The following is a 25,940-nucleotide window of genomic DNA, read 5'->3' on the forward strand; positions in this document are numbered from 1 at the left end:
AATGAACAGTAAATTCACTTTCAGTATTTCTTGTTTTCTAATAAAAGCACTCAAACATACATATACACATATATGCACACTGGGAAAAAGAAAACTCATTAGTATATGATAAACTCTGCGGTGAAGAGGCAACTGGTTCCTCCAGGGCAACTGTGATAGAGGTTGTCATGCTGTTCCTTTAGGACTGTAGGGTGGTGAAGTTTCTGACTGCAGCCAGGCCTTCTTGGAAGATTCTGAAAGCCACCATAAACCTTTACTAAAAGTCTTTCTGTTTAGACTAGCCAAGGTGACTCAGTTTTCTACAATCAAAGTCAGAACCAAACAACTAATAATGCTAAGACAGAAAAAGAAAGAAGTGAATCAGCTTATCTGCTTACTAGTTAAATGGTACATCAAAGAAAAGAACACATCTCAGGAATCTTTTTTTTTTTTTGAACACAGATGAAGGCTAGTAATAACTGTTTCACAGGAAAATTATAAAAACATCTTTCTGGGAATTATCCTTATCTGTAGTATATGCTGTAATTTTCCTAGGAACACACTATTTTCTTTTAGAAAGCATTGATCTTCAAACAAAAAAGAATACATTGTAGGAGGCAAGGAGCATTTAGAGAGACACAAGGAAATGAGAAACCGAGCACAAGTTTATAAAGGATGACTTCCCATAGGTAAATACTGACAAGAGATCTATTGAAAAATACTATGATGGTTTCTTACAATTTTGCATGTACTTGGCTAAGTCAACTTTGACCCTAAATGTTTGAGTAACTGAGTCCAGAGGTTCCTTTACATTGCTGATCCTCACCAGAGGATTTGGCCCTTTCTCCATAAAGTGACATTATGTCATTTTTGCAAACCTCACCTAGTAGTGGTTGAACAGAAAGGAAGACAGAACAACTATATTTCAGTGGAATTTACACAGCAATCCTACAACTACCTTACATAATTCCACTATAAATAAATACTATGATAGCATAAATAATGCTTTTATTCTGTATGAGTAACTTCCATTCAAATATGCAAAAATTAGTAGAAAAGTATTTGCTATATATTAATACAAACTCCTACCTTATGTTTCTATAAAAATCTAAAGAGCAAATTTAATTATGTTGCAAATCTAGTATGTGCAAACACCAAATAAAGAACTCTGTTGGATAATGTATGTTGTCATTTAGGGGTTCAAAATATATATGTTGACAGAGACTCTCTTCTTAACTAACACGTAACCAGGCTGCTCTGAGTCCTCTGCCTACCTACCTGCTACTCAGTTGCTAAGTCATGTCTGACTCTTTGCAGCACTGTGGACTGTAGCCCGCCAGGCTCCTTTGTCCCTGGGATTTCCCAGGCAAGAACACTGGAGTGAGTTGCCATTTCCTTCTCCAGTGGATGTTCCCAATCCAGGGGTCAATCCCTTGTCTCCGGCTTGGCACGTGGATTCTTTACCACTGAGCCATCAGTAGGTAGCCACCCATCTACCTACTGACCATTTTTATAAGTGACACACCATTTATAGTTATTACAGAATACTGGCTATATTCCCTGTGTTGTACAATACACCCTTGTAGTCAATCCCTATTGTTTGATGTCAAACCCAATTATTTGACAAGGCCTCAGCTTAGCCCAGCAGCAGGCAAGAATCCTACGAAGTCAGTTCAGCAAGAATATTCCACACTTGGTATCTAATTACCCAGATCTTCAGCAAGAGTTCCCCTACCCTTGATTTCTCCTCTTAGGAGTTTTTCATCCACTGCCACCCTGCCCAACTTGCTCCTTGGTTATAACGCCCTAGTTATAACCTAGTTATTTTTACTCTTACGCCACAGCAGCATGAGTGCACGGAGATAAATCAGACTACAGAGACTAACATGCTCTCCAGGCTCTTTATATTTCCAAAGTGGCTTTTCAATAATTTTCTCAAACTATGTTTCCACTTTATCAAGGCATAAAATTAAAGTAACACTTATCAATGCTTATTATATGCTAGCTAGGTTGTATGTTTAAGAAATCTTAATCTTCATAGCAACCCTGTTATTTTTTTTCTAATAAAACTAACTAATGTACACCCTGAATTTCAGTGGTTCTAAAAATTGCAAGACAATTATTCCTTTGCAAAGAACATATCATAAGTACACTACAATGTATCAAACTATGTAGGCTAACTATATAGGCTCTTTTTAATGTCAAAATAGCTTTAAGCAATTTTCCCAGGATGTCTCAGAAACAAATTAATAATTTCATTTTATGAATAATGAAAACAATATTTTGGCCTTAGCTAGCATCTAAAATAACTAGGCTGCAGCATGATTGTACTGGATATTGTGAATTATTTACCATCTAAATTGGACTGCCACATGGTCATTACAACCTATCGGTAGCAAATACTTTAAAAATCAGGCCAAAAAATCTTTTCCCAGAGGCTAGCTACTAATCCATTTGACATCAGTATTTTTTTTGTTTTTTGACATCAGTATTCTAAGGTTAACTCCCTGCAACAGGAGAATGACTTACTTAAGGCAATTAAATAAATTATTTGAAGGTCATGTTTCAAAGACTCAGAATTCATATTTGACAGCTGATAGAAATCTACTTTATAATTTATTTCATCCAAATCTATTTTAATATTTACTAGACTGTTTACTCTATGCCAGACACTGTCTTACGAGCTTTACACAAATCAACCCATCCAATTCTCTTATCAGTCCTATGAGGTAAATACTATTTTAATCCTTATTTTAGTAACAAAGAAACTGAAGTATAGAGACTTGAAGCAACTTTGCACAAGTTGACACAATTAGGAAAGGGCAGTCAGGGTCCATTTTGTTATACTGCCTCTTGAGAATGGGATTTACACATAGAAACACAAACATTACAGGAGGGCATACAACAAAATTCATGTCTTCCTCCCCCTGCTTCTGAGTTTGAGCTATCATTTCTCCCCTTCACCACCAAATGAACGCATGTGCGATATGTATATGTTTGCATATCATTTAAAAACATAAATAGATGACTATTACTGATAAATATTTAGACTGTCTTTTTTTTTTCTACTACATAAACAATATTACATATACACATAATTTTTAAATGTGTTCAAATTTATTTATAAAATAAACTCTTAGCAATAAAATTGTTGGGTCAAAGATGATGAGCATTACAATTCTGACACCTATTTCCGACTGTCCTACAAAAACAGTGCACCAATTTACAGCTCTACTAACAGTATGAATACTCAAAATTTAACGTCTACTAAACTCAAGCGTGTAAATTCATTAAGTGTTGATGAATGAACCACTGTCACTTCCAACTTCTACATTTTAAGAAGCACCCTTAGGGACTTTATGATATTATGAACAAAAACATCTTGGAAAGAGCACTGAATAAAAAGCTGGAGAACAGTGGCAATTCTGTTACCACAGTTAATGAGGGCCAATAGTGTATCTCTGCACTCTCTTCAAAGCAATATCCAACTAAGCCAAATGAACCTTGAGGCATGACCAACCTCCAGGTCTTCTAGTTTCCCTATATTGCTTAAACCATGGCTATGTCTTGTTACTTTCTTTTTTTTAAACAAAAAGTCTTAACTGATATACCAGATGCCCTGGGTAAATTCTATAAACCTCAACTTTTTCATTGGTAAAATGAACCTCACTTGGAGTTTAAAGGCTTAGGTATTAATTCTGGCATTGATCTCTTTTTAGTTGTATTATTTTGAGCAAGACATTTTACCTTTCTAAGGCTTCATTTATTCATGTGTAAAATGGAGATACAGTGAAGAATATGTGTTTATATGGTATGTCACACAACAGGCACTCAAATGAGAATTGTTATCATTATTACTATTACTCATTAAAAAGTATAATTTTTAAAACATGACAAATTTTAAAGTTCCAAATTGGTATCTAATGTTCAATAGAGTTTTTAAGAACTTCTCACCAAATTTAAACAGATTTTTTCAACAATAACTGCTCACACATTCTGAGCATTTCGATTAAAGACAAAAGGAGAAGGGGGCAGCAGAGGATGAGATGGTTAGATAGTATCACTGACTCAATGGACATGAGTTTGAGCAAACTCTGGGAAATAGCAAAGGACAGAGAAGCCTGGTGTGCTGCAGTCCATGAGGTCACAAAGTCTGACACAACTTAGCAACAATAACAAATACATGTATTTATGCATGTATTAAGCAACTGGTAACCATCAATGGACAGGTCTGACTATCCATGAGGTAGGAGGGATCGTTAACCCCACTTTGCAGATGAAGAAACAGAAGCAGGGAGTAGTTAAGTGATTTTCTCAGAGCTGTGATACAGACACAAGTAGCATGACCACAGAGCCCACTCCTCTCTTAACCACTTTTACTGTAACCTGTTTTTGTATTGGATAGAGCTATATATATTTTAAACATATACATATATACACACACACAATAACTATATATATATATATACACATACACACACACACACACACACACATATATACACACACACACACTTAGTTTTCAAGCTCCAAATTACATATCTTTATTCTTGAGCAGGCCTTTCCCCATTCTCACTCCCGTGAGACTAAAGATAAGTCAAAGTATTTGGAAACAGATCTTCATATACAACTGTGTGAAGGACTAAGACAAATAAGTTGAAAGTACAAAGGTTATAAAAAAACAGTAATAGGGAAATGTTACTCTGTTACGTTTTACTGGATAAAACAAACAAAAAGAATGACTGTCTTTCGATACTCTATTAACTTGTCAGAAGGTAAAGACTTGTTAAAGGTCTGGAAAACACACACATGGTTAATCAATGTGGGATTCTCTAGACCAGGGGTCCCCAACCTCTGAGATCTAAGGCCTGATGATTTGATGTAGAGCTGATGTAACAATAATAGAAACAAAGTGCACAATCAATATAATGCACTTGAATCATCCCTAAACCAACCCCCTCAACCTGGTCTGTGGAAAAATTGTCTTCCACGAAACCAGTGCCAACGAGGTTGTGGACCGCTGCTCTAGACTCTCACAGGCCACTCATAACACATGTGCCATCAAGTTCTGATAAACAGGTAAATCAGATCATATTATTTCCCATTCCAGCTCTGCTAAAAATCCTACAGAGTAGGTTCCCTACCATGATCATAAAAAACTCTGGCTTCTGCCCATGTCTTCAACTATTTGATACACCCCTCCCCTCTGACTTATTCTGCTGAGGTCACACTGCCTTCTCTCTAATTCTTCAACTCACCAGCACTGATTTCTGCTTTAGGACTTTTGTTCTGGTTGTTCCCTCTGCCTGGAAGGCTCTAACCCCAGATCTTCCTCTGTCCTCTGTCCATGGGATTCTCCAGGCAAGAATACTGGGGTGGGTTGCCATGCCCTCCTCCAGAGCATCTCCCAGACCCAGATATTGAACATAGGGCCCCTACACTGCAGGCATATTCTTTATCACTGAGCCTCAGTTCAAATACCTCCTCCTCTGATTCTCCCCAATCACTCCATAGAGAGAAACCTACCTCTACCCCAGTCTTTCTCTCTCCCTTTTCCTACTTTATTACCCTTACAGTACTTGCTACTATCTAAAATTATTTATTTATTGGTTATTATGTTTATTACAGCTCCCTCACAACTGGAATATAAACATCTCCAAAGGCAGGGGCTTCAAGTGTCTTTTCCTGCACGCTGTTTACTTTATCTAGAGCAGTGCCTGATACAGTAGGTCCTAAACAGATATTTGTTTAATGATTAAGTAAGGAGCACAGAATAATGAGCAAACTACCTTGATGGTAATAGAGACAGGGGACTAAATATTAGATAAAGTCAGAAAGAAAACAGAAAAAGATGACTATTCCAGCCGCACTTACTCAGTTTGGTTGTAATACGAATACAAGCAAGACAAGGTAGCTGGAAGTTTAAATGAATGGAAATGGATAAATTAGTATGTGTAGCCCTAATGGCCATATTCAATTAATGTATTTTGTTAAGAACAACTCTCTGGAGGACATTCCCTTATGGTCAGCTAATCTTTTTCCATTCAATGTTCTTTTCACTTATTTATACCAAAATATAATTAGGAAAGGAAAGATAACTGATGAGTAATCTACTAAATAATATTTTAAATTTAAATTCCAAAGTAATTTCATTCTGGGTTAAACCAAAAGATTTTTATCACCTAATTCACTTGGCAGAAAATTTGTCACAGAAAAGTTTTCACAGCATCCTCTTTCAGGAGATAGATTTCTTTTGTTCAGATATTTTAAAATGCATCTTCAAACTTTAAACTCTTAAGGCTTTGAAAATCTCTTCAGTGAATAAAACAAAATTATCTGAGAGGATACTTACCTTTCAAGTACCGTAATATTAAACCTGAATAGTTCATACATGTAATTAAACCAAGTATACTTATTGCTGCTTCCCTCTACCACCTCTCTGTTTTCAGGCAGGTTGTTGACTTTGTTATTATACGTACTTATCTTTTGGGTTACCTAAAGGTTGTCTATTTAAGCTGAAGTTCAAACTGGGGTAGTCAAATGGGACAGGAAAGTGGTATCTCTAAAATCTTGGGCAATACAGGCAATACAGCTAAGTTCTATAAGGAAACAATTTTTCTTGCTATTTCTTCCCATATGTGAGGTAAAATGAAGCACATCACTTGGCAGCCATCAGATTTGGTTATTTGCATTTTCAGTAATCAATAATACCTTAAACTGTAAGAAAAAGGGGAAATTTCTAAGCATTGAAATTTTTATTCAAGACCAATTACATATAATTTTCCTATTTTTAGATAACAGAAGGAATAAGTATTTTAGTAAAATGGTATTAAGATATTTTATTGATTTTTACCTAATCCAAGAATCAAAACAGACTTTGAGTCAGACACTTGAAGATGACTAAAACAAAAATAAGCAATATAAGAGCATAACTTATGCTCTGCAGGTCTACAGAATAAATGCTATCATTTTAATGAAAATTATAAACACTGTAATACAAGTTTCATTCAAAATAGACGGAAGAGTCTGAAAATCTCATTTCCCCCCATCATTTTATTTTCTTTTGTAATGTTGTTTGATAATCAACTCTATTGTCTAACTCAATGCCAGACACATAGGAGGAAGTCAATATATCCTTTGGGAATGACTTTATTTCTTGCCTCCGTACACTTATAATCCATTCAATGCCAGTCAACTTACTGATACTGGATATAAACTAATAATGTTAAAGGAAATCTAACAAAATGACCCAGGCATACATACTTTTGCACATAAGTATCATTTAACATATTAAATCTTCTTTCCTGAAAAAGTTCTAAGAGATAAAATTTCATTTAATAAAGGCACAGTTTGATACCTAACAACTTGATCTGGCTGTACAATACCTACTGTGAGATCATGTTAAAGTCAATCCACAACCTATACTATAGTGAATATTTTAAGAAGTTGGAGAGGTAAATGTGGAGAGTACCATGGAGAAGTAAACATCTAAATTAGCTGTTAAAAATAGGGATGAAAAATACAAATCAAGATTTCAAACAAAAAATATGTACCCTTACTGAACTATGAAGCTTTCATTATTCTAAAATTACAATATCTCCATCTGGTAATCTGACATGAACAAGCTGATAAATGCAATCAGAACAACAGTATATTCTCGCAAAACCAGAAATTTCCTGAAAGCCTGGAAAAATATGTCCACAACAGATGGATCATTTAGAAAATAAATACATCAATCTGTCAAATGGAGCACTCGTCTAATTTCCTAAATTAAAATCAGTGGGAGCTCTACTTTCCAAGAGTCAGTGACATTAGAAAGGCCAAAGAGGAAAAACCTAGAGATGCACATAAACATATTTGCTATGATCTAGAGTGCATACTGTTAGGTTTCCTGTTAAACATACTCAACGTAGGTAAAGTCCTTACCAGTTAACTTCTTCACAGGTTGGAGCCGAACACTGATAGACTGATGTGTGAGTAAGGGGGAGGATGGAAGAGAGCGAGACATGCCCTCCATAATCCGAATGTGCTGCATACCTTCACTCACGGGAAGTGGTGGGACGGCGTAGTCTGGCTCAAAAGCACAGTCGCTTTCTGTGGAGATGCCACCTGTGATACAGGAGAAGACAGGACAAAAGAGCTGGTGAGAAGAGGTTCATCTCCTAAAATTCTTCTCTATTAAAATTGACCTTTCTGGATGACTCAGCACAGTGTATACTGATACTGATTCTTCACTCTGAAAAGACAAATAAGGTATTCCCAACACATTCGTTCATTTCTCCATTACTGGGTACTTACTTTGAGGTCTAGCACTAAGAACCTGAACAAGAATAAGATAGGATTCCTCCTCGTAAGGGTTCACTGTTTCATGAGCAACATAGTCACATAAACAATAATTACAGGGGACATCCATGGTGGGCGCGTGGTTGGGACTCCACCTCCAATGCAGGGGGTGGGGTGCAGGTTCAATCCCTGGTTAGGGAGCTGGGGTCTCACATGCCTCATGGTCAAAAAAACAGAACATAAAACAGAAGCAATATTATGACAAATTCAACGGGGACTTTGAAATGGTCCACATCAAAAAAAATCTTTTAAAAATAATAATTATAATACAACAAGTGTTATAATTAGAACAACAATCTTCAATTGTCCCTGATAAGATCAACATGAAAGAAGATATTCACCTGCTTGACAATGCAATCTGTGCAATTCCTGGTAGGATCATTGTAACTATTTCTTATTCTCTTTCTCCAAGACTGCACATGAAAATACAAGTGGGTAAGACTAACATTATATGGTGAATTTTGAATCTGCCCAAACATTTAAAAAAAGAGTAAATGATATGTTGTTTACTTCCACGGATATGCTGTTGGCTTCTACTTCTGGTAACGGCAGATTACACACTTCAGACCAATTTTGCCCTACGAAAACTACAACTGTGTATGTTTTTAAAATCTTCCTAAAGGCACTGGAGATTAACAGCATGATGAAGAAGTACAAGAAGACTGAGACCTGGTATGTGGGGTCACTTTTCATTTAGTGGCATCTGAAAGGCTAAGAAGTCACTGACAGTTTTACAGAGCTGGGAGGACAAGCTGGGAGAACCAAGTTTCTAAGAGGGAGCTGGTAAAACTCCAACACTTTGTTTGGAACCCCAAAGGGCTACATTCTAGGAGTGAGTATAAACCAAAACTAGACTGGCCTTTACAGGACTGAAGTTCAGCTCCAAATGTGTACCACAAAATTTAATCAAGGCAATCTCAGATTGCTTGTGCCTGCCAGAAACAAACATAAATCTTCTCAGAGGAAGCTAACATCATCATAAGGTCTCAGATTATTTCCACCATTTTCATATACAGTATCTGACCCTTAACTAACAATAACAAAGAAACATAACATGAAAAAAGCAAGTCAGAAAGACCATGCAAAATAAACAGTCTCAGAGGGAACACAGAACAATAAGGAACAGAATTTAAAGTAGTATGCTTAACACCAAACAGATTAAAATACTTAGGAATATATTTAACCAAAGTAAAAGATCTGTACATGGAGAACTACAAGATATTCATGAAGAAATTAAAGATATAAATAAATGGAAAGATTTCCTGTGTTAATGGACTGTAATAATTATTAAAATGTTCTTACTACCCAAACTAATCTACAGACCCAATGTAATCTCTATAAAAATTCCAATGACATTTTTTCACAGAAATAGAAAAAAAAAATCCTAAAATTCCTTCACAATCTTTCACAAAAGCTCTAAACAGCTAATGTAATCAAGTAATTTTGAGCCAGAAGAACAAAGCTGACACTTCCTCATTTCAAATTATATTACAAAGCAGTAGTAAAACAGCTTGGTACCAGCATAAAAACAGACACATATATCAGTGGAAGAGAACAGAGAATCTAGAAATAAATTCATGCATATGTGGTCAACTAATCTTTGATAGGGTGCCAAGAATACACAATGGGGAAAGGACAGTCTCTTCAATAAACAGTATTGGAAAAACTGCATAATCACATGCAAAAAGTGAAACTGGATCCTTGTCTGACCCCACATACAAAAATCAATGGAAAATGGGTTAAAGACAAACGTAAGCCCTGAAATCATAAAGTTCTTAGAAGAAAACCTTGGAGGAAAAATCCATGAAATTCATCTTGAAAATTTTTTGTTTTGGATTTGACATCAAAACTATAACCAATAAAAACAAGTGAAACTATATCAAACTAAAAAGTTTCTGCACAGCAAAGGAAAGCATCAACAAAATGAAAAAGCAACCTACAGAATGGGAGAAAATATTTGCAAACCAAATATCTGATAAGGGGTTAATACTAAAAATATGTAAGGTACCCATATTCAATAACAAAAACAAAACCTAATTTAAAATGGGCAAAGGATGTGAATAAATATTTTCCAAATAATAAATACAAATAGCCAACAGGCACATGAAAAAGCAATCAACATCAACAATCATCAATCACAAAAATCAAAATCACAATGAGATACCACCTCACACCTGTTAGGACAGTTATTATCAAAATGTCAAAAGCTAACAAGTATTGGCAATGATGTGGAGAAAAAGGAACCCCTATACATTGTTGGTGGGAATATAAATTGGTACAACCATTATGAAAAACAGTAATGGAGAGTCCTCAAAAATTAAAAATAGAACTATCATATGATCCAACAAACCTACTTCTGAGTATATACCAAAAGGAAATATAATCACTATCTCAAAGAGATCTCTGCACTCCCATGTTCACTGCAGCATTATTCAAAGTAGCCACAATATAGAAACAACTTCAGCGTCTGTCAAAGGATGGATGGATGAATGAAGAAAATGTGATTTTACACACACACACATTCTCTCTCTCTCTCTCTCTCCAAGGAATACTATTCAGCCTTAAAAAAAAAAAAAAAGAAGGAACTCCTTTCACTTGCAACAACATACAACCTGGGGGACATTATGCTAATAACCAGACACAGAAAGAAACATCTCCACATAATCTCACTTATATGTGGAATCTAAAAAAATAAGGTCAAAATCATAGCAGCAAAGAGAAGAATGGTGGTTGCCAGGGGCTAGGAGGTAGAGGCAAAAGGGAGATGTTGGTCAAAGGGTAAAACTTTCAGTTATTAGATGAATAAGTTCTGGAGACCTAATGTACACCATGGTGACTACAGCAAATAATAATATATTGTATACTTAAAATATGTGGAGAGAGTAGATCTCAAATATCCTCACACATACACACAAAAAGGATAAACATGTGAGGTGATGGATACCTTAATCAGCTTGATTGTGGCAATCATTTCACAATGTACATATTCGTTAAACATCATGTCGTACACCTTAAATATATACAATTTTTATTTGTCTATCATATCTCAATAAAACTGAGGGGAAAGAGGGGAAAGCACATAGTATTACATGCAGCACCATTTCACACTCCATGTAATGGCTGTTAAAACAACAGGGAAGTGTTGGTAAGGATGTGGAAAAACTTAGAACCTTCATACATTGCTGGTGGAAATATGAGACATTATAGCTGCTGTCTAAAACATTTTCGCAGTTCCCCAAAAAGTCAGACACAGAATTACCATCTAATACAGTCCAACCCTCTTCTAAGTGGATACCCAAAGGCGACGAAAACAGGTTTTCAAGGAAAAACCAGGACATTCACAGCAGCATTATTCAAAATAGCCCAAAACTGAAACAACGCAAACATCATTAACTGGTGAATCAATAAAGAAAATGTGACATATTATGATGGAATGTTATTCAGCAATAAAAATAATGAAGGCTTGATTCATGCCACAACACTGATAAAACTTTGAAAACATTATACTAAGTGAAAGAAGCCAGACTAAAAAATGCTACATGTTGTATGATTCCATTTATATGAAATGTTCAGAGAAAGCAAATTCAGACAGAAAGGAGATTAGTAGTTTCCAAGAACGACTACAGGAATGGGAACTGAATGCTTAATAGGTACAGGTTTCCTTTTAGGGTGATGGATTATATAGCAGTGATGTTTGTACGACACTGTAAATGTACTAAAGTTCACTGAATTGTATAAAATAAAATGGTTAAAATTACCTCAATTAAAAATATTACATAGATATTTACCACGTACTTATGTATTTACTCGAACCAAAAACCTAGTAATCATTTCTTCCCATCACATCCCTTTGCAACAAATGCAATAGCTATTCTGCAGGTTATCAATCTCAAATAGAATTCAAATCTGCCATGTTCTCTTCATTTCTTCTATTATTACCATAGTCCAGATAACTCTTATCTTTCCCCAAAACTTCTGTTGGTAGAAATCTAGGACTTATTCCTTATCTTTGGATTTCAGATATTTTACCAGAATAGGTCTTAACTTTTTATTTCTCATTAGTCACTAGGTCCTTTCTTTCGCTATGTTGACTAATTCTTCTCTTCCAATGGTTCTTTTCTCTTTCTCTCTGGAGCTGTGATCAGATGAATACTATATCTCCTAAACCTATTTATCAAGTCTCTTTCTTAACAGATTTCTAACTTAGGGGCTTTCATAAATAGACATGAGACTGATTTATAAGGAATTATAGTATTTTACTATAATTTATATGGAATTATAGTATTTTACACTTCCCAGGTGGCTCAATGGTAAAGAATCCGTCTGCCAATGCAGGAGATGCAGGTTCAATCCCTGGGTCAGAAAGATCCCCTGGAGTAGGAAATGGTAACTCAGTCCAGTATTCTTGCCTGGAAAATTCCATGGACGAGGGAGTCTGGCAGGCTACACTCCATGGGGTCACAAAGAGACACAACTGAGCACGTGCACATGCACGTATAGTATTTTACATGTTTACAAACAAAGAGGTATATCATTAGTGTAATAATTCCCTAATTAGAGAAAAATCACAAAATATATATATATCTAGAAGAATGCATTTGATTTAGTGAAATACTTCTTTTTACTTGAAATTTTCCAATGTTAAATCTTGGCTGATAATTTTAGAATCTAATAATACTCCTTAAGGAATAATACTGCAATTAGTCCAGTATGGATGTCCTAGTTTACTTTTCTGCTTAAAAATATTTTCCCTCTATCTTCTCTGCCCTATAAATTGTGCTTGAACTCATTGTAGCTATAGAGAAAAAACTATAAAAATATGTTTCAGTGAATACGTGGGGCATGCTCTTCCCATGGAAGATCACAGGGCTGCAAGAGACCAAGTTAAATCAGAAGAGGGTATTTAAGACCTCTGTTCACTAACACTTTACTGGCCCAAGTCCAAGTAAGACATCAGTGGAGCATGGAAATACACTTGGCCCATTTCAGTGGGAAACACTAAAAAGCTACACAGTAAAAGGAATGGATGAATAATTTTATAACCAGTAAGGAAGTAAAAAATTTGAAATCCAATATACCAAGCATGTAAGATGGTATCTGGGGCTTGCCAGGTGGCACTAGTGGTAAAGAACCCACCTGCCAATGCAGGAGATGGAAGAGACACGGGTTCTATCCCTGGGTTGGGAAGATCCCCTGGAAAAGGGCATGGTAACCCACTCCATTCTTTCCTGGAGATTCCCATGGACAGAGGAGCCTCGCAGGCTATAGTCAATAGGATCGCAAAGAGTGGGACATGACTGAAGCAAGCTGGCACGCATGCAAGGTAGGATCTACTGGCACCCCAAACTGTCCAGTCTTCATTTTCGTTCTTTCTTTTTCCTACTACTCACTTTGTCCTGCTTCAGAGTAAAAATTACTAAAATAACGTGATAGAGATATAGGCAGAAAAAATAAACTGCTAATGTCACAGGAAAAAATTCAATTATGCTAGATACCTGGTAATTAAGCATTCAAAAATTGCACTGAGAAAGCACAAGGATATCAAGTATATGGACACTAAAGTAATGTTAGGAGCAATTATGATTCAATAAAAATTTCAGTCTTCACTAAGTCTTATATTTAGTACAGATGATTATGAAATATTAAAGTTCAAGTTAATAAAGAAATTCTTTAGCCAAAGGCCATACCTGTTCTACAGAACTGCCTTCTAATTTTTCAAGTTGCATAAATGACCACAAATAAAACTTATAAATCAAAAGCATTTAGCATGATAATTCACTGAACTGTACATATAATTCAGTGAATTATCATGCTAAAGGCTTTTGATAAAATTTGTGAATTTTCCAGTTTAATATGTTATTAAAAGCTTATTCTTAAAAAGTACTCAGAGAAACAAAACACAGCACAGTGATAAACTTAAAATCAATGGGCTTTTACATATTTCATAAACAAAGGAGTTTTGGCTAAAATTATTCCAAAAGTCCTTTTAACTTATATCACTCCATTACTCAGTAATAGTCTCATAACAAGTCCATATATCAAGCAGGAAACAGGCCAAGAGAAGAGTAATAACTAGCACAGGGTCATGTACCAGATAGCATGACTACCTCGGTAAAAAATTTTGAAAAATCTACCAAAAAAAAAGCCACTAGAAAAAAAAAAGGTGAGTTAGGCAAACTCAAAGGTTACAGAGTCCATATACAAGAAGCAGGTGTCTTTCTATATTCCAGCAATGAATATGTGGAAAATAAAAAAAATTAAACCAGTAACATTAAAATAGCACCGTTAAAAACATGAAATCAGGAATAAATCTAACAAAATATGTATAATATTTGTATGCTAAAAACTACAAAACATTGATGAAAGAAATTGATGACCTAAATGATGAGATATACTATGTTCGTGGATCATAACATTTTATGATGCTAAGTATCAAACTGATCTATAGATTAAAAGTAATCCAAATGAAAATCCAGTGGGCAATTATTTTTGTAGAAATCAAAAAGCTGACTTTAAATTTTTACATAAAAATAAAGGGGCTAGGATAGACTAATTCTGAACAATAAAATCAATGTTTGGACTCTCGCAGTACCTAACTTCAAGACGAATGTAAAGTTACTGCAATCTAGAGAGCAGGTGGTATTGGCAAAAGAAATGGACACAAAATCAATGGAACACAATAACTCAGAGGCACATGCAAAGTTCACAGTCCAGGGGCACAAGCTCACCAAAATCAAAGGACTAAAGATGCTGCCCACCCTACTCCCACATTAAAATTACATTACTATTTACTGCAGTTAATTTTATCCAGTATACTAAGTTCACCTTTCAGCAGAAACTTACAAGGCACACTTAAATAAAAACAAACAAACAAACAAAACAACCCAGTACAAGGAGACAGTACATGCATCAGACCAGCCTCAGATATGGCAAGGATGTTGAAGTTATAAAATTGTGGATTTAAAAAGTGAAATACTTAGGTATAATTCTAACAAAATGTACAGAAGATCTATGAGGAAGACTACAAAACCTCTTGATGAAAGAGGTCAAAGAAGATCTAAAATGGAGAGAAACTCCACATTCATGAATGCACAGAATCAAAACTATAAAAATGTCAATTCTCCTGAAACTAATAGACTTACTACAAACCCAATTAAATCCCAGTAATTTATTTTGTTGACCTTGATTCTATCATTAACGTGGAGAGGCAAAAGACCCAGAATAGCCAACCCGATATTTGAAGAAGAACAAAGATGGAGGACTGACACTACTGAATTTCCAAGACATACTACAAAGCTACAGTAATCAAGACAGTGTAGTACTGATGAAAGAATAGACAAAGAAATCAATGCAATAGAATAGAAAGCCCAGAACAGACCCACATAAATATAGCCAAAGGAGCAAAAGCAACACAATGGAGAAAAGATTAAGTCTTTTCAAGAAATGATCTTTAGACAACTGGACATCCATAATCCAAAGAATAAATTTAGACATAGACCTTACATCCTTCACAAAAAATTAACTCAAAATGGATTACAGAGTTAAATGTAATGTGCAAAAGTGTTAAAACTCCTGGAATATCATGTGGAAAATCTAGATAACCTTGAGTATGGTGATGAGATTTCAGAAACAGTCCCAAAGGCATGATTCATGAAAGAAATAACTGATGATCTAGACTTCATTAAAATTGATAATGTCTGCTCTGTGAAAGACACTGCTAAGAAAATGAGAAGCCAAGCTTCATACTGGTAGAAATATTTAAAAATTTAAAAATATCCAAAGTATACAAACTCAATGACAAGAAAAAAAAAATTAAAACAGGGGCAAAAGACCTGAACAGACACCTCACTATAGAAGCAAATAAGCATATTAAGAAGATATTGAACACCATATGTCATTCAGTTCAGTTGCTCAGTGGTGTCCGACTCTTTGCAACCCCATGAATCACAGCACACCAGGCCTCCCTGTCCATCACCAACTCCTCGAGTTTAATCAAATACATGTCCATTGAGTAGGTGATGCCATCCAGCTATCTCATCCTCTGTCGTCCCCTTCTCCTCCTGCCCCCAATCCCTCCCAGCATCAGGGTCTTTCCCAATGAGTCAACTCTTCGCATGAGGTGGCCAAAGTACTAGAGTTTCAGCTTTAGCATCAGTCCTTCCAATGAACACCCAGGACTGATCTCCTTCAGGATGGACTGGCTGGATCTCCTTGCAGTCCAAGGGACTCTCAAGAGTCTTCTCCAACACCACAGTTCAAAAGCATCAATTCTTCGGCGCTCAGCTTTCTTCACAGTCCAACTCTCACATCCATACATGACCACTGGGAAAACCATAGCCTTGACTAGACGGACCTTTGTTGGCAAAGTAACGTCTCTGCTTTTTAATATGCTATCTAGGTTGGTCATAACTTTCCTTCGAAGGAGTAAGTGGCTTTTAATTTCATGGCTGCAATCACCATCTGCAGTGATTTTGGAGCCCCAAAAATAAAGTCTGACACTGTTTCCACTATTTCCCTATCTATTTTCCATTAAGTGATGGGACCAGACACCATGATCTTAGTTTTCTGAATGTTGAGCTTTAAGTCAATTTTTTCACTCTTCTCCTTCACTTTCATCAAGAGGCTTTTTAGTTCCTCTTCACTTTCTGCCATAAGGGTGGTGTCATCTGCATATCTGAGATTATTGATACTTCTCCCGGCAATCTTGATTCCAGCTTGTGCTTCATCTAGCTCAGCATTTCTCATGATGTACTCTGCATATAAGTTAAATAAGCAGGGTGACAATATACAGCCTTGACGTACTCCTTTTCCTATTTGGAACCAGTCTGTTGTTCCATGTCCAGTTATAACTGTTGCTTCCTGACCTGCATATAGGTTTCTCAAGAGGCAGGTCAGATGGTCTGTATGCCCATCTCTTTCAGAATTTTCCACAGTTTATTATGATCCATAGTCAAAGGCTTTGGCATAGTCAATAAAACAGAAATATACGTTTTTCTGGAACTCTCTTGCTTTTTCGGTGATCCAGCGAATGTTGGCAATGTCATTAGAGAATTATAAATTAAAACAACACAAGATACCACTGCACACCTATTAGAACAGCCAAAATCCAAAGCACTGACAACACCAAATGCTGGTGAGGATGTGGAGCAACAGGATCTCTCATTCACTGCTGGTGAGAATGAAAAATGGTACAACTACTTTGGAAGACAACTTGGCAGTTTCTTACAAAACTAAACAAACTCTCACCTTTCAATCCAGCAGTCACACTCCTCGGCATTTACCCAATGAACTTAAAACATATATCGACACAAAACCCTGCACAAGGATATTAATGGCAGCTTTATTAACAACTGTCAAAACCTGGAAGCAACCAAGATGCCCTTTCAGTAGGTGAATGGATAGATACACTAGTACATCCTAACAACTGATATTATTCAGCATTAAAAAGAAATGAGCTAACAAATCATGAGATGTCATGGAGGAACCTTAAATGTATATTACTAAGTGAAAGAAGCCAATAGCAAAAGGGTACATACTGTATGATTTCAACTATATGACATTTTGGAACAGGCAAAACTATGGAAACAGTAAAAAGATTAGTGGTTCCCAGGGACTGTAGGGAGGGAAGGCTATTAGAATAGGTTTTTTTTTTTTTAAAGAATACATTATTAAATAAACATATTTAGGTTATACATCATTTTAATGTGCATTTTTTTCTTTATGGTTTTTTTTTTTGCTAATGACTGATTACTTGCTGTTTATATTTATTTTAGACTATAGAAATGATGTTAGTATAGAGGATTTTTAGGGCAGGTAAGTCATTCTATATGATACTATAATAGTAGATATATATCATTACGTATTTGTCAGAATCCATAGAATGTATAGTATCAAGAGTGAACCATAATGTAAACTATGAACTTTGGGTGATAATGATGTGTCAATGCAGTGTATGCAGTAATGATGTGTCACCTATTGTAACAAAAGTGCCATTATGGTAGGGGAGGCTGTGGGTGTGTGAGCACGAGAGGCAAACAGAAACTCTTGGTACTTTCCACTCAATTCTGCTGTGAAACTGAAACTACTCTAAAATATAAAATCTAGTAAAAATAAATATACAAACAAAAACCAAACAAACAAAAAGAATGCATCAAGTCAAAGTCGCTCAGTCATGTCCGACTCTTTGTGATCCCATGGGCTATACAGTCCATGGAATTCTCCAGGCCAAAATACTGGAATGGGTAGCCTTTCCCTTCTCCAGGGGATCTTCCCAACATAAGGATCGAACCTAAGTCTCCCGCATTACAGGCGGATTCTTTACCAGCTGAGCGACCAGGGAAGCCCAAGAATACTGGAGTGGGTAGCCTATCCCTTCTCCAAGGGATGTTCCCCATCAAGGAATCGAACTGGGGTCTCCTTCATTGCAGGTGGATTCTTTACCAACTGAGCTATCAGGGAAGCTATCTGAAGACTATGAAAATAAACAGTAGCAGGTAGATTCAGAAAGGAGCACAGAATATGAAGTCCCACTGAAGTTGTGCGAGTTTACCATGTTTTTTCTTAGGTATTGCCTGGCCTGGACTCAAAGACAGCCCCAAATTCAGAAGTGTACATGAGGTTAAGAAAGAACTCCAAGAAAACCCCTCCCTTTCTAATGAGGAAAATGAAAGGGGGGTACATGTTGGTGTGAGAGACTAGGGGAAATCCCTCTTTTCTCCCTTCTCTTCTCTTCTGGTATCCAACCAATTCTATAACAGTAGCAGCAAAGAGATGTTCATGCTGATTGGGCAGGTACCTCGAACTCTAGGAGAAGGGAACTCTCTTTTATGACCCCAGGAATTATAATCCCAAGAATTTGAGGCAAATCCTCATTGATTTTTGAATCTCTCTGCCTCTTATCACTTGACCTGGATACAGACACAGTCACAGGAACTGAACAGTGGAATGGAAAAATTAAGAGTCTCTAGTTTTTAGCCAGAGGGCTAAAGGAGAGTCTGAGGACTGGAAAATGTTGGTAACACTGGGGTATGGAGGAATAACAAGCAAACAATCCCATAAAGTTGTATATGAACTTCTGGGTTCACTTCTGAGTTCTGCGTGCATGGTGTGACCCTAAACAGCCTTACCACAGGATTTCAGAACAGAGCAATAAGATGTAGTTACTGCCACTCTGGTCTCAGAATGGACATTGAATCACATGAAACACTCAGAAAACTGAACAGACATTGGAACCACAGGTCCCAAAATGCAGGCAGGAATTTGTGCCTGAACATAATCCGGTCAACTAGCTACTGACATACACACACACACACACATGCATACAGAGAGACAGACAAAACATTCTCCTTAGAACTTAAATAAAACCTAGGGTCACATATCATAACACTGAAAACATCCAGGATATAATCCAAAATCATACGGCATACGAAGAAACAGAACATCTCAACATGAGAAGGAAAAGTTAATAGACAGATATTATTCCCAAGATTACACAGTCTAATTAAATACCAAAGACCTTAAAGCAACTATTACAATGCTTCGATATGTAAAGGCAAACATTCTTGAATGAACAGAAAGACAGAAAGTCTCAAAATCTGATGTGTATTTCACGCATACAACACATCTCCTTTTAGACCAACCACATTTCAAATACTCAACAGCTATATGTGGCCAATGACTACTGTACTGAAGTTCAGTTAGTTTCCAGAGTATAAGATAAAAAGTAGAGAAGAGCTAACACCTATCTTACTCAAACTCTTCCAGAAAATTGCAGAAGAAGGTAAACTTCCAAACTCATTCTATGAGGCCACCATCACTCTAATCCCAAAACCAGACAAAGATGCCACAAAAAAAGAAAACTACAGGCCAATATCACTGATGAACATAGATGCAAAAATCCTTAACAAAACTCTAGCAAACAGAATCCAACAACATATTAAAAAAATCATACACCATGACCAAGTGGGCTTTATCCCAGGAATGCAAGGATTCTATAATATCCACAAATCAATCAATGTAATACAGCACATTAACAAATTAAAAGATAAAAACCATATGATTATCTCAGTAGATGCAGAAAAAGCCTTTGACAAAATTCAACATCCATTTATGATTAAAACTCTCCAGAAAGCAGGAATAGAAGGAACATACCTCAACATAATAAAAGCTATATATGACAACCCACAGCAAGCATTACCCTCAATGGTGAAAAATTGAAAGCATTTCCCCTAAAATCAGGAACAAGACAAGGGTGCCCCACTCTCACCACTACTGTTCAACATAGTGTTGGAAGTTTTGGCCACAGCAATCAGAGCAGAAAAAGAAGTAAAAGGAATCCAGATAGGAAAAGAAGAAGTGAGACTCTCACTGTTTGCAGATGACATGATCCTCTACATAGAAAACCCTAAAGAATCTACCAGAAAATTACTAGAGCTAATCAATGAATACAGTAAAGTTGCAGGATATAAAATTAACACACAGAAATCCCTTGCATTCCTATACACTAACAATGAGACAACAGAATGAGAAATTAAGGAAATAATACCATTAACCATTGCAACAAAAAGAATAAAATACTTAGGAGTATATTTACCTAAAGAAACAAAAGAACTATACATAGAAAACTATACAACACTGATGAAAGAAATCAAAGAGGACACAAACAGATGGAGAAATATACCGTGTTCATGGATTGGAAGAATCAATATTGTCAAAATGACTATACTACCCAAAGCAATCTATATATTCAATGCAATCCCTATCAAGCTACCAATGGTATTTTTCACAGAACTAGAATAAATAATTTCACAATTTGTATGGAAATACAAAAAAAACTTCAAATAGCCAAAGTAATCTTGAAAAAGAAGAATGGAACTGGAGGAATCAACCTGCCTGACTTCAGACTATACTACAAAGCCACAGTCATCAAGACAGTATGGTACTGGCACAAAGACAGAAATATAGATCAATGGAACAGAACAGAAAGCCCAGAGATAAATCCACGAACTTACGGACACCTTATCTTCAACAAAGGAGGCAAGAATATACAATGGAAAAAAGACAACCTCTTTAACAAGTGGTGCTGGGAAAACTGGTCAACCACTTGTAAAAGAATGAAACTAGAACACTTTCTAACACCATACACAAAAATAAACTCAAAATGGATTAAAGATCTAAATGTAAGACCAGAAACTATAAAACTCCTAGAGGAGAACATAGGCAAAACACTTTCCGACATAAATCACAGCAGGATCCTCTATGAACCACCTCCCAGAATATTGGAAATAAAAGCAAAAATAAACAAATGGGACCTAATGAAACTTAAAAGCTTTGGCACAACAAAGGAAACTATAAGCAAGGTGAAAAGACAGCCCTCAAAATGGGAGAAAATAATAGCAAATGAAGAAACAGACAAAGGATTAATCTCAAAAATATACAAGCAACCCCTGCAGCTCAATTCCAGAAAAATAAATGACCCAATCAAAACATGGGCCAAATAACTAAACAGACATTTCTCCAAAGAAGACATACAGATGGCTAACAAACACATGAAAAGATGCTCAACATCACTCATTATCAGAAAAATGCAAATCAAAAGCACAATGAGGTACCATTACACGCCAGTCAGGATGGCTGCTATCCAAAAGTATACGAGCAATAAATGCTGGCGAGGGTGTGGAGAAAAGGGAACCCTCTTACACTGTTGGTGGGAATGCAAACTAGTACAGCCTCTATGGAAAACAGTGTGGAGACTCCTTAAAAAACTGGAAATAGAACTGCCATATGACCCAGCAATACCACTTCTGGGCATACACACTGAGGAAACCAGATCTGAAAGAGACACGTGCACCCCAATGTTCATCGCAGCACTGTTTATAATAGCCAGGACATGGAAGCAACCTAGATGCCCATCAGCAGATGAATGGATAAGGAAGCTGTGGTACATATACACCATGGAATATTACTCAGCCATTAAAAAGAATTCATTTGAATCAGTTCTAATGAGATGGATGAAACTGGAGCCCATTATAAAGAGTGAAGTAAGCCAGAAAGATAAAGAACATTACAGCATACTAACACATATATATGGAATTTAGAAAGATGGTAATGATAACCCTATATGCAAAACAGAAAAAGAGACACAGATGTACAGAACGGACTTTTAGACTCTGTGGGAGAAGGCGAGGGTGGGATATTTTGAGAGAACAGCATTGAAACATATATATTATCAAGGGTGAAACAGATCACCAGCCCAGGTTGGATATGTGAGACAAGTGCTCAGGGCTGGTGCACTGGGAAGACCCAGAGGGATGGGGTGGGGAGGGAGGTGGGAGGGGGGATGTGGATGGGGAATACATGTAAATCCATGGCTGATTCATGTCAATGTATGGCAAAAACCACTACAATATTGTAAAGTAATTAGCTTCCAACTATTAAAAATAAATGGAAAAAAATAAATGTACTACAAAAAAAAAAAAAGATAAAAAGTATGATCCAATCACTAAACCCTGGAAGGAGTCAAGGATGACGATTCTTACTACATCCCCATTCTACTCATCTACATGGCCTGTGTAGAAGATAGACACATCTTGGAGAATGACAGTGAATTTTTGCAACTTGTTCAGGTTGTGAATACCACTGCTGCTGCTGCTTTAGGTATGATTTTGTTCCTAAAGAAATCAACATACTCCTGGCACAAGGTTTGAAGCTATAGACCTGAGAATGAGGTCATCATAAACAGTAAGCATTCAGTTACAGGGCCAGCTATACATTTTCACTGTGCTTACCTACTAATTCTCCTGCTCTTAGTAATAATCTAATCCACAGGGACCTTAACTGCCTTTCTATTCTATAAGGGCACCATGCTGGCCTACTACTTTGATAATTTCATGCTGATAAGACTTGGCGAACAAGAGGCAGCAACTGATCTAAACACTGTGATAAAATACATGCATGCCAGAGGGCGGGAAATAAATTCCACAGAAACTCACAGGTCTTCCACACTGGTAAAATTTCTGTGAGTCCTACGGTTTTGAGGAATTCAAGACATCCCTTCCAAGGTGAAGAAGGTGCTGTACCTACTCTCTTTTAATACTGAGAAAGAGGTACCATGCCCAGGAGACCTCTTTGGAATTTTGAAGCAATCTGTACCTCCTTTGAGTAGGCAATTATGAACCATTTACCAGGACTGTTTGATGTGAGGAGGCTCACAACAGTTGAAGGCTCTGCAACACTTATGGGCTGTTGTAACAGCTGCTTTGCCACTTGGGTTATATAACCCAAGTGCTTGATGTATCAGTGCTAGTTAGGGATGCTTGCATGGTTACTGCACAACTTTAGGTGAACTCTGGACAGATCTCTAGCATTTTGTAAAAAAGCTATGCCATCCTGTGCAAATAACTATTACCGTTTAGTGAAAAACAGCTTTTGGCTTACCACAGGGCCACAGAATAAATGCTTGCTCAGAAGTGAGAAATAGATTTAAGAGACCAGATCTGATAGAGTACCTGATGAACTATGTATGGACGGAAGTTTGGGACATTGTACATGAGACAGGGATCAAGATTAAGAAAAAGAAATGCAAAAAGGCAAAATGGCTGTCTGAGAAGGCCTTACAAATAGCTGTGAAACGAAGTGAAAAGCAAAGGGGAAATGGAAAGATATACCCATTTGAATGCAGAGGTCCAAAGAATAGCAAGGAGAGATAAGAAAGCCTTCTTCAGTGATCAGTGCAAAGGAATAGAGGAAAACAATAGAATGGGAACGACTGGAGATCTCTTCAAGAAAATTAGAGATACCAAGGGAACATTTCATGCAAAGATGGGCTCAATAAAGGACAGAAATGGTATAGACCTAACAGAAGCATTAGATATTAAGAAGAGGTAGCAGGAATACACAGAAGAATTGTACAAAAAAGATCTTCACGACCCAGATAATTATGATGGTGTGATCACTCCCCTAGAGCCAGACATCCTGGATGTGAAGTCAAGTGGGCCTTAGAAAGCATCACTACAAAGAAAGCTAGTGGAGATGATGGAATTCCAGTTGAGCTGTTTCAAATCCTGAAAGATGATGCTGTGAAAGTGCTGCACTCAATATGCCAGCAAATTTGGAAAACTCAGCAGTGGCCACAGGACTGGAAAAGGTCAGTTTTCATTCCAATCCCTAAGAAAGGCAATCCCAAAGAATGCTCAAGCTACCGCACAACTGCAGTCATCTCACAGGCTAGTAAAGTAATGCTCAAAATTCCCCAAGCCAGGCTTCAGCAATACGTGAACCGTGAACTTCCAGATGTTCAAGCTGGTTTTAGAAAAGGCAGAAGAACCAGAGATCAAATTGCCAACATCTGCTGATCATCAAAAAAGCAAGAGAGTTCCAGAAAAACATCAATTTCTGCTTTATTGACTATGCCAAAGCCTTTGACTGTGTGGATCACAATAAATTGTGGAAAATTCTTCAAGAGATGGGACTACCAGACCACCTGACCCGCCTCTTGATAAACCTATGCAGAAAGGTATGCAGGTCAGGAAGCAACAGTTAGAACTTGATACAGAAAAACAGACTGGTTCCAAATAGGAAAAAAGTACATTAAGGCTGTACATTACCACCCTGCTTATTTAACTTATATGCAGAATACATCATGAGAAATGCTGTGCTGGATGAAGCACAGCTGGAATCAAGATTGCCGACAGCAGTATCAATAACTTCAGATATGCAGATGACTCCACCCTTGTGGCAGAAAGGGAAGAAGAACTAAAGAGCCTGTTGATGAAAGAGGAGAGTGAAAAAGTTGGCCTAAAGCTCAACATTCAGAAAACTAAGATCATGGCATCCAGTCCCATCACTTCATGGCAAATAGATGGAGAAACAGTGGCTGACTTTTTTTGGGCTCCAAAATCAGTGCAGATGGTGACTGCAGCCATGAAAATTAAAAGACACTTACTCCTTGGAAAGAAAGTTATGACCAACCTAGACAGCATATTAAAAAACAGAGACACTACTTTGCCAACAAAAGTCCATCTTGTCAAGGTTATGGTTTTTCCAGTAGTCATGTATGGATGTGAGAGTTGGACTATATAGAAAGCTGAGTGCCAAAGAACTGATGCTTTTGAACTGTGGTGTTAGAGAAGACTCTTGAGAGTCCCTTGGACTGCAAGGAGATCCAACCAGTCCATCCTAAAGGAGATCCATCCTGACTGTTCATTGGAAGGACTGATGTTGAAGCTGAAACTCCAATACTTTGGCTACCTGATGTGAAGAACTGACTCATCTGAAAAGACCCTGATGCTGGGAAAGATTGAAGGCAGGAGGAGAAGGGGACAACAGAGGATGAGATGGTTGGATGGCATCACTGACTCAATGGAGATGAGCTTGGGTAGATTCTGGGAGTTGGTGATGGACAGGGAGGCCTGGTGTGCTGCAGTCCATGGGGTCGCAAAGAGTCGGACATGACTGAGCAACTGAACTGACTGACTGACTGACATGGGCCATCATGTTACCATGTGACCTGGGCAGCCCATCATGAACTAAGTTCTGCTGGATCAACAAAGCACTATGGTTGGGTGTGTACTGAAGTGAAGTTAAAGTCACTCAGTCATGTCCGACTCTTTGTGACACTA

The 25,940-nt window shown here is 37.0% G+C and overlaps 1 protein-coding gene across 5 annotated transcripts in view; it reads right to left on the reverse strand.

Annotated features, from left to right (window-relative positions):
• Positions 1–25,940, reverse strand: part of TANC2 (tetratricopeptide repeat, ankyrin repeat and coiled-coil containing 2) — a 371,222-nt gene that overhangs the window by 222,857 nt on the left and 122,425 nt on the right. For 3 of the 5 annotated variants that reach the window (XM_043465338.1, XM_043465346.1, XM_043465331.1), the window contains exon 4: positions 7,906–8,088. In XM_043465338.1, coding sequence (XP_043321273.1) covers positions 7,906–8,088 — 183 coding nt within the window. The remainder of the gene's footprint in view (positions 1–7,905; positions 8,089–25,940) is intronic. The other 2 variants (XM_043465364.1, XM_043465355.1) reach the window with 1 other exon arrangement.

Source organism: Cervus canadensis, chromosome 1 (genome assembly GCF_019320065.1).
Source record: "Cervus canadensis isolate Bull #8, Minnesota chromosome 1, ASM1932006v1, whole genome shotgun sequence".
Lineage (NCBI taxonomy): Eukaryota > Metazoa > Chordata > Mammalia > Artiodactyla > Cervidae > Cervus > Cervus canadensis.